The sequence below is a fragment of the Psittacula echo genome, assembly GCF_963264785.1.
Source record: "Psittacula echo genome assembly, chromosome: 4".
NCBI lineage: Eukaryota > Metazoa > Chordata > Aves > Psittaciformes > Psittacidae > Psittacula > Psittacula echo.
This window is the reverse complement of record NC_137738.1, coordinates 90,000,955-90,019,384: the sequence shown is the minus strand read 5'-3', so window position 1 is coordinate 90,019,384 and position 18,430 is coordinate 90,000,955. Positions and strand designations below refer to the sequence as shown.

At 42.0% G+C, this 18,430-nt stretch overlaps 1 protein-coding gene across 2 annotated transcripts; it reads right to left on the bottom strand.

Annotated features, from left to right (window-relative positions):
- Positions 1-8,504: 8,504 nt before the first annotated feature.
- On the bottom strand, positions 8,505-16,209 carry RPS7 (ribosomal protein S7). 2 transcript variants are annotated; one of them, XM_080616034.1, is made up of 7 exons: positions 15,999-16,121; positions 15,462-15,543; positions 15,082-15,153; positions 13,228-13,371; positions 11,676-11,740; positions 9,852-10,002; positions 8,505-9,186 (listed from the first exon to the last, which is right to left on the bottom strand). In XM_080616034.1, exons 2-7 carry the CDS (start codon positions 15,534-15,536, stop codon positions 9,109-9,111), a joined length of 585 nt encoding a protein of 194 aa, XP_080472160.1. In that variant the 5' UTR covers positions 15,537-15,543; positions 15,999-16,121; the 3' UTR covers positions 8,505-9,108. The 2 variants fall into 2 exon arrangements, with proteins under 2 accessions (XP_080472160.1, XP_080472159.1); XM_080616033.1 differs by lacking the exon at positions 15,999-16,121 and adding an exon at positions 16,137-16,209 and having other exon boundaries at positions 8,507-9,186.
- Positions 16,210-18,430: the final 2,221 nt, after the last annotated feature.

The following is an 18,430-nucleotide window of genomic DNA, read 5'->3' as shown; positions in this document are numbered from 1 at the left end:
TGGGTCATTTTCCTCTTGAATTAAGAGTTTGCCTAACTCTCAATATCCAGCCATACCCTCTTGCAGCTTTCAATTCCAAATACAAAAAAGGAGTACTTCCAGTAAAAAAACCCAGAAGCACTAAGAAAGCCTTAGAAACATTTTTAAATGTTCTCTCCCTTGAACAGGTGTTTCCATGGCTAAAAACCATCAAAAGGCTTTAAGTCTTCTAATGACATACTAAATCTTCTTGAAGGGTCCTACTTTCCAGGCCCACAAACAAGAATGTCTGTAGCTCATGTGCAAAACAGAAGGAAGCGCTCAAATTTTAAGCTGCCAGCTAGTTATCGACCAGTAATCCAACAGGCTTTGCTTACAGCTGATGCCTTACAAGCCCAGTAATTCTTCTTTCGCTCAACTACTTTTCCCAAAATACATCCTAATTCTCCCCTCACCAAGGGAAACGAAAATAGCAAGATCCTGACCACAGGGCCTTATGGGAAAAGGGGTTCAGCTGTGAAGTTCTGCCAGTAGTGAAATGCAATGCGAAGCACAAACTACACTTCCCAGGAGACACCATGAGAGTATTTTTGGCTAAACTCTTTTGGTTTTCAGCCAAAATACTTTGACAAAAGAACTGAACTACCCTGGCAAACTGACACTTTTCTTTAAAGAGCTACTCTGCCAAAAGCCTTCCCACTTCAAAAGGATTCTGGTTCAAGAGGTTTTGGACAGCCCTGAAGATGACTAAATAAGAGCTATAGAAACACTCAAAAGTAATCAGAAAAAACAGCATTCAACATAATGTACAATCTGTAAATTACAGAGTAGACTTCTGCTGCTTCCACAGTGCAATTCTCTGCTGACTGTAGGCCTACGCCATGTTTAAAATACCATTTTAACTATGAATTTAAGTTATTTTATTTTATTAACTTAAAAATATTTTCATTTTTAACAGATACATCTAAATTTTCTGAATGACAGCCCAAACATTTTTAAAGGAATACTCAACTTGGAAGTATTACTTCTTGCCCATACATCTCCATACTTTATTTATGCGGCATCAGTAGCATAACAAAATTTTAGGTACATGTTTAATGAGTTGTCACAGGCTAAAAGATCCCAAAATCATTGTTACAAGTGAGACCCTTGTATCAGTGGGTTTTTTATATTCTTTGATCACTATAATGCCTTCAACAATTACGAACACGCAAACAATCACACAGATATGAAACATAAAATATCTCCACTACAGAGAGAGAAATATAGGGCAATAGTTTCTACATTTGCTGTATTTTTAAAATCTTACAGCACCCAAGGATCAAAGTTGTAGTATTTCCAGTCCAGAGGCTCCTGCTGTTTCACTGTACAGCAAAGCAAAGTGGGTATTTCAGTTCTCCATACTGATTTGAATTTTCCTAGGAAACAAACCCCCTCCTAAATTTCACTGTCTATATCAAACATACATGTATGTACGCACAGAGGTCAGAATGGAAGCTCACAAGTTTTTTCATACCTCATGACTGAAAAGCAGGCATGTGGCCTTCTGGTTACTAGAGAACAGCTTACACTCATTTAGACCAAGATTTTAGATCTTTACACATCCTTACATTTCTTTAGGCATTCCTGCTACTACTTCTTCCAACTTGACTGGGTTTTCACTGAGTTTGTTCTTAATTATCCAGTGGTGTATTTCCAGCCTTTACTAGATCTTCTGTCATCTGTTTCACTTCTGCAACATCAGTCTAAACTCCCTGCTTTGCAGCTGTATTAAAAGCTCAATTCTAAAGTAGAAAACAGCCAGACGCTTAGGAATAAAAGTAGCAGGATAGAGAAAAGCATTTAGCATTTACAAAATTGAACTGACATTGATTATCTGTTATTGGGAACTGCAATCCATTAATGAACTGGATTAATAATTATGAACTGAATAATTAATAATGAACTGCAATAAGTTTCAGCTGAAGGGAAAGTTAAAATTCATATATTGTTTTGTCCCTTCCTGCACAAAGCGAGCTCTTCCAATGCATTTATACATTTTAAATACAAATCCTCCACTAGACAGGAATTCAGTTATCATGGGTGCTTCCCAACAGAAAGGTCCAATGTTACCCCATAGAATCGAGTGAGCTCTTATTTTCCCTACCTTCCCCTACTATTTGCGGATCATCAGTCATATTCTGCTACTTACAAGGCAGCTCCCTAACAAACACACAGGCTTTTTCCTCTACGTGCTTCTAAAGAGTGAAAGTAAAAAGTTTCTTACCTTATGGTTCCTGAGAAAACGGGAACTGCAGAACGCTCTGTGCCTGCAGGGACACTGCACAGATGAACCTCATTGCTGCTGTTTACAGAAGTCTGACAGTTTTTAATTTGAAAAGAGGTTGTCTTCTGCTTTTCGACAGTTCAACAAATCAGACAAAACAGTTGCAAGTGTTATCTGTAAACAGCTTCCTGTTTGAAATAGATCAGCTGTCCTGCAGACAATAATTAGGAAAGAAGTGTGGGAAAGCAGAAAAGGTCCATGATGTAAGCCTTTTATTTTGGGAATGTACTTTTTTGGGAATGCACTCTTACTCTCCCCTCCTCCTCTCTAGCAGAGAACCCCTTTTAACCATTTCCATCTATTCAGCTCTAAGCCATGCACACACACTGCCCCAGCACACCACTTTCCTTGTTTTGCTTCAGTGGATATAAAAACACATGGAATGTGGCACCAAACATGAACATCTTATGCAGATAATTAACACACTCTCCCCTTCTCTCCATTCTTGCAATTGGCTGTAGCATTCCTGAGTAAAACATGGAACTATTTGAGAGCCGAGTCTCAAAACTCCACAGTAATATAAATGCTAAATTACCCCCATGGCAGGCTGCTTCACCAAATTTTGCGGTTTTTTCTTTTTGGTTGGTTTGTTTTTCTAACAACTTGCAATATCATGCTTTGTGTCAATAGGAAGGGAAAAAGAGGAGATAGAAATTGTTCACTAGCTTCCAGGTAGTTGTACAGTTGTGGTTCTCATTTTAAACAGCTATAGGTTGAACCCTGAGTAAACCATGGTACTCCACATACATTAGGGCAGGAAAAGAACAATACCAGCTAATGGTGGGAAGTGGAATTCTGAGAATACCTCCTTCTGTTATAGCAGTTTATACTTCAACAGATATTACTGGCTTCACCCTCAACTTCCAGGGCAAATACACAGTACCACTTATGACTACACCAATTAATACACTCTAATGAAACAGCTGTTATATTTGCAACGCTGTAGCTCTGATAAGCTGCTTCTACACAAAAGGCTTGTGAACCACCCATCCCCCCACCCCTACTCATACCACTGTTCCTCCTCCCAGTTTCCTTAGCTAAGGTTTGAGGGGTCATGCTGTAAGCAAGCACCCAGCAGGACCTGAGCCTGGGTCACATACTCCCAGTCTTTGACCTCTCGCTGGAAGATAGGCAGTAGCGGGAGGTTCCTTTCCATCTTTCACAGTCCCAAAATCAAAAAAGTATCAGAACACAAAGAAGATTTTAGACTGAGAGAAACAGAGAAAGTAACAGGATCATGTGTATGTGTTCACTTCTTTACCACCTACTGATCCGCTTTAGTGGGAGGTGTAGGTCCACTTCACTGAGCGTTCCATGCTGTGGTGGGGGTTGCAATACAAGCTGATGACACATGGCACTGATGCACCCTTTTACTGCTTTGGCCATGATATGTCATATCCCTTCTTGATGAGAATCAAACCTTTCCCCAGCCCTGGGGTGTGCAGCAGCCTCCTTCCCACCACAGTATCTGCTCTGCCATCCCACAGCACTGCACATACTGAGCAGCTTTGCTGAGCAAGATGAAAACAGGTACTGCAGGTATCATAGCTTTGCATTATGGACTACATTTATAAAGGCAAACCTCTCCTAAACCACCCTGTTTCCACATTGGGTTGGAACATGCTATGAACTGCTGTATCTTAACACACATCAAATGGTCATAAAAAGTTAAGAACTGGTGATCACTTCCAGATTACATCAGTAAGGACAACATGAACATAATTGTGTCAGGACCACACAACGCTGATTTGAAAGTTCACTTTTATGCACACAAGCCCCATTAGTTCAGCGGGAGCAGAACGCAATCAGCAGGATTGGGCCCTTGCAGCACTCTGTTGGCAGCAACTTGCCAAGACAAACGTTTGATGTAAAGAATGCAGCAAAGTGACTGCAGTCCAAGCCTTTGAAGATCATATTACAATGGCAAAGGAAACGTCCATTTACATACATATCTACTCTCCCTGTAAACACAGGCAAATAACTTTGAGGCCAGAAACAGAATGCAAGGGAGAAAGAGAGCCATTTCAGGGAAAGTTAGTAGAAAAGGTAGGATTAAACACTGGGGAAACAGAAGTAAAAAATAAACATAAATGGCTAGAGTTCAAAACAAACCAAACAGTAAACACTATAAATGCAGTGAAAGTACTTTCCCTAGGAAAGGGGAAAATAGGCAACTACTTGGTTTTGTTTCATCTAACGAGAGAAAAGGGTACAGATCCCTTATAGAAAGGCATAAGCATCCTTCACCTACTCAGAAAGCCAACTGCATAACCACATTGGTGCATCATCTAAATTGGGCTACTACCTGCAATCTGGGATACTGACGCATTGAGTACAGCTTAAACCATCATCAGGTCACAACAGCTGTTGGTTATTAAGCTAGCTTTTTATTTTATATGCCTGTCTGAGAAACTGTTAACACTTCAAGAGCTGATTCACAAGTGTTCCAGCCACCCTTGCTGGATTGGAATGCAAGGGTGGCTGACCTATACCCTTCAGAGTCTAGGGTATACAGCAAGATACACTAGCTAGACCAGCTACCTCAGCCTGACACACAACCCAACATTCACCCTGCCTTTATAGTCAGATCAAACACTGTGTTGACACAACTATAGGTAAGTCCTGGATTGAAACCAACCAAAACCACAAACAAAAGTGACAAGCCATCTGTTAGAAAACAGGGCAGGGTGTGCTATATTTTAGAAGCTTTCAGGCATTTTTTTCTACTCTTTCCATAGTCAGTTGGCATTAGATTTGTGTCTGTGAAATGATTAGACATAAAAACACAATAGCTATTTAAAAAAGTTGGTCTTACGAGAAGATGACAAGGCCCTAATTCTCCCCTTCCTTTGGCAAAACATTCAATGTTTGCAGCAGCATTTCCAATCAGATTTTCCCAGGGGATTAAAATTGCCAGTATCCAAACTCATTAATTAGCAAGTCAGTATCTGAGCTCAATTGCTGGAGCTCAGCTTATTGCAGGCCATCACAAATGCTGTTCAAGTTCTTGAAAGCAGGGGCTTCCTCACTAACCATCCCCCGTAAGCCTCCCAAGGCACAATCCCAAAAGAGACAATGAGGTACAGCAAACACATGACTCCTCTATAGTATAGATCTGGATGCCGGCACGCTGAGGGCATCCCCTCCTCTGCTCCTGATAATAATGTTAATGGTGTGTCCCATTTCCTTTGGCTTCACCGAGCAATAACTGTTTAGCCAAGAAAAAAGAAAACAATTTTATTAAACATTAAGATATGCCTGGTAAAAAACAGCATGTAGAGCTGCCCCCCGTGAAGATACCCATGTGAACCTCATCGTCTTAGCGCAGTCCCAGAGAGCACACAGCACCACCTGGACCTCCAAGAGGAAGGACACAACAGAAGCTACCATCCTCACCACCCTTTCTGTGCAATATATGGGATGTGTGCTGGGAAAGGTCAGTGCAGAAACAGCAACACAGGTTTCACTTTGCAGCTGCGTAAGATCCATCATTAGCGGTGTGGAACTGATGTTTTTTCCACAGAATTCCTGAGCAGCATTCACTGCAGCAGCAGTGCTTTTTCTGTTACTTCCCATCTCTTAAAATTAGAATAACCTCTTCAGTGCCTGGCTGTAATTCTATCTTTGCTGCAGGGACAGATCAAAACCGAGCCAGACACGTCAGCACAGTATCCAATAATGAAAAGCATTACCTGTTAATCATTTAGCAACACCGGGCAGCAGCTGCTTGTTGCTAAGCTTAAGAATGACTTTCCTGAAAAAAAGAAAGAATGACAGTAACTCTAGGGTAAAGGAGGGGATACCCTGGTCTTGCAGACTAACAAATCCAACAAACTTTCTCCTCTTGATCACCAGACATAAGTAAAATCCTCTAAATGTAGCTCTCTGCAGGGAACAGAGCACTAGTACAAAGAGATGCTCGTGTCCCTTCTTTCCCTTGCTCTTAGCAGAACACAGGCTTTTCACATGAGCACTCTGAAGGTCGGCAGTAAGAGACATAGCAAAGACACTGTTAAAGCAGCCAACCATTCACACTGATCAATGCTGCGGTCAGGCCCATGTGGAGCACAGGAGAACTCTCTCCCCTCAACCTAACCACAAGACTTCTTTTTATGAGACTTCATGACATTCTGTAATCAGTATATTTTCTCCCGTTCTGATACACCTCTAGAGACCTAGGAAGCATATCCCATGAACAGAGAAAGGTCTAGCTTTTCAGCATTGCTCTGGCTTTTAGGTATTACAGAGACCCAAACTCAGGCCTCTCACTTACAAAATTTACTAAAAACAAAGGCATAGGAAAGGTATTTCAGTTCACAATGCAGGAATGATAGGATTTCCTTTAACACTGCCTACTGTGAAGATCACTACATTAAAACGCACTAGATGCTCCCACTTACACTCAAAAGGGGCTAGTAAGACATGATGTTATCATGCATCAAATTATCACATTAATATAAGATAGGTCAAACACCACCCAGAACTTCAAGCAAGTTCTGCCACACTAGAATTCTGCCACACAAATCAACACACCTTTTCAACAGGAAATCAACAGGGAGCAGCCTTCCTCGCAAAAATACCTGAAAACATCTGTAAAAGGATGTGTATGGAATAAACACTGAAAGTGATAATATCAGATGCAAGTCTCAAGCGTGCCTAATGGATGTAAAGCCCTTGCTTCTCATTTTGGGCTACTACAGGAAATAATCAGGTCTTTTATACTCTCCAGTATGTGATAGTTTCTTCACATCGACACTAACCATGTACTACTGCTGCACACGATCTTGGTACAGAATACACCATTGCTTTTTCGCACAGACCAGCTGATAAACTCCTGAGGACTCATGAGTTCAGAGTTCAAATATGCCAGCGCATGAAAGGTATAGGGACAGTCTAGCATCATCTCATATGGGGTCTGTTTAGGTTAAGGTAACATTTGACACCAGTTTGCCAGCAGCCTCATTAGCACTTGAACCAGATGGCATCAACTTACTTTCCAGATTGCAAGCATTCACTTGATATGCTTGTCAAGGGACAGTGAGAGCTGTCTGACTGTATCACTGACACTAGCACACAAGGGGGTTCATGGATAAAGGTAAATTAGGACTAAAGCCTTTTGCAAAGCACACAGCCTGGTATTTCTATGCCATGAAAATCCACTTTTACTTACAGCTCAGTTGATGTAAGAACCATAAATGGCTTTGACAGCATTATCCTTTCACTCAAAGAATTTGCTTATAGGGCCATCCCGGGCTTTGCATTTCACATAGTTCAAAGGGCTTGCAACAAGAGCCAAGAAAAAAATCTATAGCCAGCTGGTAATGCCTGGGAACATTTGCAATCTTTTCATTCAAGTTTAACAGATTTCTCCTCCCCTGCTTATTACCCCTTCCCAGTGCTTTAAAACTAGAAACACTACTGACATTTTTATTGCTATGAAAATATCAAATCTGAGTTACATTTCACCATTAAAAAGGAAATAGTCTACTCAAGCCTGCTGCTTGAGCATCACCTCTTCTTACAGATGCTACACAGCCTCAGCAGACTCACCAACCTCTAACTAAAGGTAGTTAACATCTGGTAAGTCCCCAAACACTCCCCAGACTGCTTCTTCCAACCCACACCAGCAAACACCTATTTGCACAGACTACCATCTGGGACTGTTGTACTGGGAAGCTTAGTAACATGTCTGACTTTAGAATTATTTGGGTGAGACTGTGCGGAGGAGGGGGTGGCATTTCCAACCTGAGTAGTACAAGTTTTAACAAGGAAAACTTGAATTCTAAAGTCCTGGCATTCCTCCTGTAAGATCTTTTGTGACTACTCTTCCACGCAAGCAGACAGGACTTGGGGTTATTCTATACCTACAACTCCCCTCATCTAATTCTAATGGAAGTTGACAAATTCACTTTTGCTGATTCATCCAAGATGAACAACAAATAGTTGAGGAATGAATAAGGAATAAAGCTTTACTCCAGAGAGGGAAGTTTGAAAAGACAGGAAAAGGCTGTAAGGTAAGCCAGCTTCTTCAAAGAAACAACCTGCTTCCTCATTTATTGGCCACGAGAAAGGTGACCTCAACACTAGGTATACAACTATATATGCTGCTACTATATGGAGATACGAAAAGCCATTATTTCTGAAAGCAAAACCAATACCTTAAAAAAAAGAAAGAAGTATTTTTGTCCAGCAAGGTACTCAAACACTCAGAAGTGAAAACATCTCCCTGTTTCATTCTCATAAAGGTGAGAAGCTGCAGGACCTGATTTTAGGTAAGAACTGGTATGCAATTTTGACACTTGAAAGGCAAGAAAGCCACCTCAAATTCAAATCCCCCCAACATATTTCCTAAAAATTCAATGCCCTTCTTCAGATGTTGTATCTCCATGTTTCAGATGTCACATCACATGCCATGTAGACTTCTTCCTGTGTGTCAGGAACATAATCTCCAGCTGGTATACTTTCGTGCAGAACTCGGGAGTTCCACCGCTCTACAGCAATCCTCCACATACTCCCTAAAAGGTGAGTCTCAACAAACTCTGGTTTACTTTTCAATGCTAATTCTTTTTGCAGGCTCTGGGCTCTTTTGTACAGAGTTGCATTGTAACAGTGCCAAGAGCAACCTAAGAGGCCTCCTGTTAAAACGCTGGTGACTTAATACTCTGATAGACAAATGTCACTCATCCAGACAGTGGAGGTGTCCCATGAACCAGTTAAATTCCCATCTATGTTTATGGAATTCAAAATTTAAATTAAACTACTCTGTTATATGAACAGTTGTTTATTCAGCCATTTTTTGCACTTTACAGCTGGAATTCTGGAAATTCAAACACGACATCTTTGCCTGTGAGCTTCTTGTAGACACCAGAAAATGTTTCCACCTGTGAAGACAAACAATTTTGTTTATATATGCTGTGTATGGAAGTAAAAATCTATGTTAGCATACTTTAAGTACAACACTATTTCTCACTGTATCTTCACTCTGAAGTGAACTCTGAGGCTTATTTATTATTTTCTTTTAGACTAAGGTAGCTGAGCATTTACACAGAAGATGTATTTTCTGGAAAATATTTGGAATCTCTTTGATTTGCAACCATAGGAGACACAGAGAACTGAGCAGGCCTAAACATGTCCCCACAGAAAAATCCTACGCAAAGTGCAAAAGATGGGGGACTTCAGGCTGTACCAAGTGCATTTTGTCTAAGCAAAGTGCTTCACTTAAAGCAACAACAGAACAAAGAAGCAGAACAAACAAAACCCCAAAACTCTAACAAACAAATACACAAAACCCCCAACAAGAAGAACACTGTCTGTTCCCATGAGGGAACCAATATAGGTACTTCGTAACCCAGCAGTTTTGGAGAGTTGAAATTGAGCTTCAGTTCAAAACTCCCTTGCCTCCTCTTCAGCATCTTACTCCAAATACAAACAGAAGCATCTCCATTACAACAAGCCTAAAGGTAGTCTTTTGCTGTATCACATAAGCGGCCTCTTAGCTAAGTCAGAAAGCCATCCCATCCTGCACAAGAAAGTTTTTTTCACTTACCTTGTGTTCAACATTGTTCTGTTGTGCTTTGTCCAAATGGACTTTTATGAGCCTGCTGCCGTCCAGTTTTACACGGATTCTCTTGCCCACAATTTCACTTGGGAAGACCAGGTCTTCAAGAATAGCATCGTGCACTGCAGTAAGTGTACGGCTGAAATGCCATATTTGTATCATTAAAACATGTCCTCTTGCCAGATTTTCCAGCTTTCCAAGGCTTAAACCTTCCACAGCATGCTTTAGCTGAAATTCAGTGGTGTTTCGTTTTGCTTTAATGCTGCAGTGTGACAATACACACTTTTTCACAGGTCATGCAAAAATTAAAAGCTGAAGTCTACACCAAGTGCAGAAATGTAATGACTGCATGAAGGGGAAAAGTAGCCAGGTTTCTGACCTTTTTTGTATCACATGTTGCTTTGCAAGAACAGTCCTAAAATGTTATGTCTATATATTAAAAGAAGATTTTATTTAAATGAGAACCAAGTTGTCCCATCTGCATTTTTTGGCAGAGACTCACTTGGAAGAGTTTAAGTGTGTAAGCATCTTCAACTATACAATAGCAGACCCAGTTTTGAAAACACTTGTTTCTTCATCTGCCTAAGCCCAAGCAGCTTAAAACACCAATGTATTACAGGAAAAGTCTAGCTGGTTAAGTTTAGTCCACACTTAGAAAATTGTTTGATGTCTACATCTGTGTTCTTGAACTGTACGTAAGTGAGTCAAAAGGAGAAAAATTAATCCAGGTTATTTTGTGTATGAGTCTAGATGACTAGTAAGATTTCCAGCTTCTCTATCTACAGTTTCAAGGCAGTATCACTAGTAACCAAGACCTGTGTCTACAGCAGCATTTCAAACTTGCAAAGATTGGGACAGCTAAGGGAGACAAGCATCAATTGCATTTTTATGCTTCACCATATACATTTCAAGTTTTACAACACTACTAGCCTGATCTAGCCTCAGGCTGAGAAAGTGACAATCCTGGGACTCTCCTTCGCTCATGCTGGAAGGCAGCATGCTAATCACATATACAGATGCCAACTTCTCTAAGCACTGCGCAATACCAGTCTTAATATAAAAAAGTCCTCCAAAGGCAGGACTGCAGCTAGATGAGCACTATGAAACAGCACTTCAAAAATCTATGGCTGAAGATTTCAAAATATAATAGCGATACAACACAATACTGAGGCTAAGAGAAGTTACAGGAACACACCACATGTCATGTAGAGGACAAACTTTAAAGATTGACAACATAATGATATAGTAAGATAGAGAACAGTACAGAAGAGGCACTGACATCCATTTGGACATAGCAGTATAGCACATCTAGCAATAAGAGACTAGATGAGAGCAGGGTGGCCATTTAACACAAGCGACTGCACTACTCTTGTTAAATTCATACTCAGAGGGACTACTTATACCTACACCTGTTATCTGCCACTCCCACTCTCATTGCCTCCCCTGCCTCTTGTACAGTCTAAAACACGATGTGGATATGGCTCTTAGTACAGCTTAAAAATAATTCTTGTCAGCACACTGTGGTAACAGACACAGCAGGTTTGGGTTTCTTAAGCCAGTACTGCTGGCTAAAACTTGGCTACAGCTGTAGCTGGAACACAGAGGGAGTTCTCAGAAATGAACACAGTGCCCGAAGATGAGATTTTTACTGCACACTTTAGCAGTCAAATAGCAGATACTATTTCAAGTAGTAAAAGGACACCACCACCCAACAACTTGAATTACTTCTCAAAAACTCAACTAAACATTACTTGACTACACTAGCAAGTAACAAAAGACGGCTGTCTTATTGAATCAATATTATCTACTTACCTCCTGGGACGCTTTTGCTTGTTTTTTGTACGGCTTTTTCTCGTTGGCTTTGGCAGAATCCTTCTCTGTTAAAGAAGGAAAAGAAACAAAAAAGGCATTTCTAAGTATCTAGTGTTTACAATCAACTCAAAAAATCTCCTAAAAGACTTACACATGCAACATGCACTCCCCACCCCCAACAGATACTTGAGACACTGAAAACTTAAGTATGCCCAAAGCTACACCAGCATTAGAACCTGATACTACTTGCAGAAGCTTAATTACTGGTATTCTACTCATCCTATATTCAGTGCACTGAAATAAAAGATTTGTATTTCAGCCCTCCTCTCCCATGAATACAACCATGGTAGTTTACTGTGTCACATTAGCAATCTGAACACGCTTCTTTGGGAACAGAAATCTCAAAGAATTCTACAATTCTTACTAGACTGAGCCTCTGGTGTGAAGCAGAACAGTAAGCTATCTCAGCCTCACAGATGGCTAGGTGTCATCAGAGATTGAAACACCAGTTTAAACAGCAAGATGTATCACACAATCCAGATCAAACCCTGTCTTAAGTGTAATCTGTCACAAAAGCAGCATCTAAAGGTGCTTTTAAAAGCATACCAGCTTAGCTCACTAAAACTTATTTTCTACTGAGTTTAGAAGCAGTTATAGCCACCTGCAGTTATTTTCTACCAACACAGAATATCACAGCTTCTCCATGACTGTATTAATGACAGGGTTACTGTAACCCAAACTAGGTCTCATCATATTCAAAAGCAACATTTCACCTACAACAGAAAAACTACACACACTCACCTCTAAAATAGAGATTACTAAACTGACAGAAAATTCTCAAGCACTTAGTTTTAGTGAGCCAGAGGCACTTAACTTAAAGAAATCCTCTTGGCCACATAAATATTCAAGATAAGGTGCCCTGCCTCTTAAAATTATTTAACCAAGAATTTTTGCTAAAAAGAGCTTTAGTCTAACAACTAACTGTCCACGCCACAGAGATCTCTCCAGTCTGTCCACCCTTTACTACTGCTCAGAAAGCCCTCTATCACCTTCTCATGGCTTAGCTCCTTCAATAAATTCAAAACTTGTCAGGCTTTAATTCCTCTGTTCACCTTAATTTTAAGTACTTAGATTATGAAAGTGTAGTATAGCTCCTATTAATATTTGTTCCCTTTTACTTTTTAAGCTTTGCTTGTCAAGTTTCTGAAGGAGTAAGGAAGGCCAGAACAAGTTACATCCTTCTTCAAAAAGTTTCACATCTCACCAAGTTTACAAAGCCTTGGCTGCTAGCTGAAGCATTTTAGCTTACATGCACTGAATGACATTAATTACATTTCCTGCTGGTACAAAAATATGCATGTTATCATTACTACCTTGAATAGACAAGACAGAAAGGGTAGCACAGCACTGTAACAGGTTATCCAGAGAGGCTGTGGAACCTCCATCCTTGGATGTTTTCAACACTCAGCTAGACAAAACAATGGCTGATCTGATCTAATGCTGGCCCAGCGATCCCTTCAAATAAACATTTTTATGATTCTAAGTGTTTTACCTGAGCAATGAACACCACATGCTTCCCACTGAATTTTTTCTCCAGCTCACGAACTAGCCGCACCTGAATCTTCTGGAAGGATTTCAGCTGAGGAACTGGTACGAAGATAATGATGGCTTTCCTGCCACCACCCACTTCAATTTCCTGAAACAGAAGCAGAAAGTAAGCATTACCTAGGGGTTGAGAAGCAATATTTGATTTGATTATGAATTCTCTGAACACAGTCTTACTTGTAACACTGTGGGAGGAGGGGGGGAAAGCAGGGGGAAGCATCAGACAGCAGTACCAGTTTTAATCCAAATAAGAGGATTGCTCTTACAAGGAAATAAAAGCTGTCAAAGCACTTGTTTTGCTGTAAATAAAGCCCACTGCTCCTTTCAGAGTCACGTCCTCCAAACTGCAAAGCTCAATCTTTCTGCAAGATGGGATTCATGCTAGAATCCTAACTATACTGAATGCTTATCATAATATCCGCAGTGGTTACTTACATGCTGACACGAAGTTTCAAAAAAAATATTTGCCTCTAATGCAGACTCTAGACAAAAGTTTACAGTAATAAATCTTTTATTTTTGAGCTCTTATTTCATGGAAATCATCTTTTGTCCACCACTTGCCAAGGCCTACATCATTACTGTAACAAAGTCATAGACTCATAAAATACCAAGTTGGAAGGCACCTCAAGGATCATCTGATCCAACTTTTCTAGGCAAAGCATGGCTAGAAGCATGTCCCAGCACCCTGTCTTAGAAAAGTTCAACATAAAGTTCCTTCTCCTCCAAACGTGTTTACATCACACCAACATGGATTACTTTCTCCTGGTTTGCTTCTTGAACAGCTGATTAAAACTAGAAGAGTTTGGATAGGCTTACAAGGCACTTCTCCCATGAACCTAGCCGCAGAGACATCTTCATTCTCCAACAGAATGCAAAGCTTAATTGTTCTTCACCAGCTATGTTCCCACACAAGCTAAATTCAGATGCCCACAGGAGATTTCTCACAAACAAAACCAAGCAGCTATATAAACAACAAGGACATTTTTAAACTGAGGACAGTACACAGTGATGTACTCCAGCAGCAAAGTGCTGCTTCTGAAGGCCCCATATACCAAGCAGACTTCTGCATTCCCAGATTCTTTAACTTAACTCCAAGCAGTCATGCATCTGTCTGTACTGCTGGGCCTGGGCAAGAACCAAAAAGCAACCTGCTTCAGTTTTTTGATTACAGCAACCCCTTCATAAGTTCCACACAGTCTGCAAAGCTGACAATTTTTAACAACAATTTTCTTCTCACTTTTCTTCCTTAAGGTTTCAGATGCCTTTATGAACTAAAATTGACGAACAGGCTAACCTATGCCATCAAGTCATTCTACTACCTTCATCCACCTACCTACTATATGATACATAACAGAGGATTTACAACAAACTGATTTTACAAAGAGCGTTACAGCTTATGCTCCTAACACAGGTTCTGCAACACCTACATTGCCAGTTGTCCTGGTTCAAAACAAGGACACCAGCCAATATCTACACCCCAAAAATCAGTTTCAGACCTCAAGCCCACTTTGCAGAGAAAGCAGAACTACTGTTTCCTGAACATTTAAGCCCCCAAACTGATATCTGAGGTCTTATGACTTTTCAAACCAGCTCCTCAGAAAAAAAAATCAAAAACTTATACAAACTCTTACATGTTAACAGCAAAAACCAGAAGATAAACCACAACAACATAAAGTAGAATAATCACAGACTATAAGAAAAGGCTAAAGACACTATTCACTTAAAATGTTAGCATTTGGAAAAATTAAACTCGCAGAGAGTAGGTCAACAAGCAATTCGTTCTGGGGAAGGTGCAGCCTACCTTAGCTGCTGTGATGTTCAACTCCCGCAGCTGAGCCTTTAAGTCAGAGTTCATTTCCAACTCCAGTAGAGCCTAGAAAAGTGAAGTTGCAAAATAATACATAACATGCAATTCAAATCGTAAGAACCGTTGAGACCAGTGTGCACAACACCAGAGAGCACACATATACTTTTTACCACAGTCAGTATCAAAGACTTTGTCACACAGGCAGATGCAACAGTTGGGAACACAGGCTGACTGCCCCAGTTCCCAAATCAAACTAGGAAAAACTACACATCTAGCCAGCATCATCCTCGAAGCTCGTGCTCTAGACAACTGTCACAGCACTACCTCCGTAACTCACAGTCCATCACCAAACAGCAGAAGGAAAAGACACATACCTGGGATATACCAGACTCGAACTCATCTGGCTTCTCACCATTAGGCTTCACAATCTTTGCGCTAGAGCTGAACATGGCCTTTCTACAATGCAAAAGAACATCTCATTTGCCAACGGGAACACGTCATCTTCTGCTACAAACACAGCGAGACTCTGCCATTCGGCCACATGCTTCAAAGCGAAGCCAGGGAGACCCTCGTGGGCCACGCAAACCCCAACAGGTCACTCCAGGGGATGCCAACCCCAGCCTCGGAAAACGGTCCTAGGGCAAGCAGGGCTGGCCCACCCCGGGGCCCTGCGTGTGGCACCAACCGCTGCGAGACCTCAAGAGCGCCGAGGAGGCTGCCCGGCCGTTCACCGGGCCGCACGTGCCGCAGGGCAGGCAGTGTTACTGGGCTCGCAAGGCTCCGCGCCAGGCCTCAGCCCCCCTTTTCCCAGCCCAGCGGTCCGCTGCCTCACTGCCGCGGCCTCCCTCGGGGCGCCACCAGAGGAGTGAAGAAGAAAACTCCACCAGTTCCCCTTCCCCGAGGCCAGGCACCTCGGCGACCATCGGGCCTCAGACGGGCGGTAATCGGGGGCATCCCCACCCCGAGGATGCGGCGGCGAGCACTGCTCAACACCCGGGTCCGTATTGGGGCGGCGATGGGGGAAAAGGCGGCCACAGCCCGGCACCCACCTCTCTCAGCGCCGGCCTAGGAAAAGAGAGAGCTCTCGCGAGAGCGGCGCACACCGCGGCCCGGGAAGGCGCTCGCCCCGCCCACTCAGGAGTGAAGCCCAACCCGGAAGACGGGCAGCGCAGACACTTGCGCGCGTCGCGACCCGACGGCTGTTTGCTCAGGAGCGAAGCCCGGCCGGACGGTGAGAGTCCTGGCACGGCGCCCGCGGATGAGGTCATCACTAGCTGCTGGGCGTGGAGCATGCGCATCGCTGGTGGCTGTTGGCGGCGGGAAATGTCTTTAGGAATGGGGTGCGGGAGTGTGGTCCTTTCTCGCTTCTCTTTCTCTCTCAGCGGTGCTCTCTCTGTCACAGCAAGGGAACAGAGAGAAAGAAAAGTCTGCTCTGCTCTGCTCTGTCCATCGCTGTTATGCGAAGCCTTGGCCGTCACTTGCTTCTCTGTGGGCCCGGGTAGCCTGAGACGGCCCCGGTCACCCCTTTCGCCTTCAGGGGCTGTCGGTCTCTCCCTTACAGGCTGGAGTTCTGTGCTTCCTCGTAGCGCAATGCTTCGTCTGTAAGCAGTCACCAGGATCTCGGGCTTGGCACTGCAGCACAGCTCGGTTTGCTCCAACGGTGGCAAGGCCCGTAGGCACAGCATGCGGCTGCCTCTGTTGCAGAGCTCTTTCACCTGCATCAGGTGCAAAACAGCACCAGCCGCCAGCTGTAAAAAACAGTAGGATAGTGAGTGGTCTTTTTCTTCCCCTCACTGATTCATCTCCCGTCATTAACTGTGTTGTCCTGTTGTAAACAAAAAACTGACAAGCACACTACCACCCCGAACCTGAACAACTTTCGCATCTGCTGAAGGCAGCCCATATTTTCAAACATTTGTGGGCTTTTTTGCTGTATTTATGATAGTCAGAAAAGCAGATTATTCAGTTCCTATTTTTCTCCCAAGTCACTCTTCTTCCCTTGCATGAATTAAACAAGTAGGAAAAACTGCCCAGCTCATGCTGATGGCCAGGATTAGTACTTATAGGGATTTTAAATTATCTACACAACAGTGATGAGGATCTGATCGAAAAGTAAAAAAAGAAAGATGACAAGTAATCACGTCAGCAGTCCAGTAGTCCACATGCAGTTTCTACTGTGAAAGCCTTCATGAGAAGAAGGACTAAGTGACATACAGATAGATCAAAATTTGACTGTTCAGAATGCTAATGAAGAAATAAAAATATAGATGACTGTCTACAGCTGCCCATCTTCATGCTATTAGTGCTCCTGAATAGACCTCAATGCTACATTGGAGCAGTGAGAAAAGGTGTAGATAGATTTCTTTCTGATACTGACTGTGCATTAGGAGAAGATGCAATGTTGACATGTATGTTGGCTTTACCCAGTCAACAGTGTCTGGTATGCAAAGCAGCTGACAGGTTTTCAAAAATTACTGTGGGCATGTGACCTTTAAAAGAAGTTATGTCATGACAAAGTAGTATAATGAATAAGGTTCTTACGTTGCGCAGACTCAGAATGGGGGGGGGGGGTGAAGAAGTGGAAAGAATGTCAGGTGTGTTACAAAAGTATCTCAACAGCAGTAGGACAATATCTCATATAATAAGTGGACACAGAGACAGAAGGCAGGACTTGTCAGGGTCAGAGCTACCTGTAGAACTGTCAGCTCACTTTCCTGAAAGAGGCTTGTATAACTATACCAGAGTTTCAAAGCTCACGGGTGGGCTGTTCCACTAAAGGTCGGCTGAAGACTGGGATGATGCCAGGGGTTATTACTACTTTGCAGCTTCACTTGACACGTAGTTTTACACTGAAGTACAAGCAAGTTTTTTGTTCTGCAAGATCTCAGTTGTGACAAGGAAGATAAAACAGCTCCTTTTCCTGTCATGTTTTCAATCAAGGTAATGTGATAGCAATATAACTTACCCTTGCAGGGTATGCTAGATAAAATGACTACTTAGTTGCCTACCTACCTAAAATCTCAGTTTTAAATAGGAAATGTTTGATTCAGGTCACATCAAATTTGGCTTTAAAAGCTTATGTGGGGAACTACATTGTGTGGTTAACCATGTTACAAGCTAAAATATTTATCAAATAAGATTAAAATGCTTAGCTAATGTGTACAATACATGCATTAATGTGGGGCAAAGTAGTCAGATAAATTTACAGTGAGTTTAAGTAAAAATGCCCTACAGACACATGACCTTACTAAAGTGATGAGTGTATTTTTTGTATACACGTTAAGTCATGGGGTTTTTTCTGCAGACTGTTATAAACACAGAAATGGCTGCCAAGAATATATGT

Excerpts from the sequence above, each read along its gene's own strand:
- RPS7 (XM_080616033.1), bottom strand. The coding sequence starts at position 15,536 with ATGTTCAGCTCTAGCGCAAAGATTGTGAAGCCTAATGGTGAGAAGCCA. Across the intron at positions 13,372-15,081 it reads TGAACATCACAGCAGCTAAG|GAAATTGAAGTGGGTGGTGG; the intron begins GTAGGCTGCACC and ends CTTCTGTTTCAG. Across the intron at positions 9,187-9,851 it reads AGAACAATGTTGAACACAAG|GTGGAAACATTTTCTGGTGT; the intron begins GTAAGTGAAAAA and ends TTGTCTTCACAG.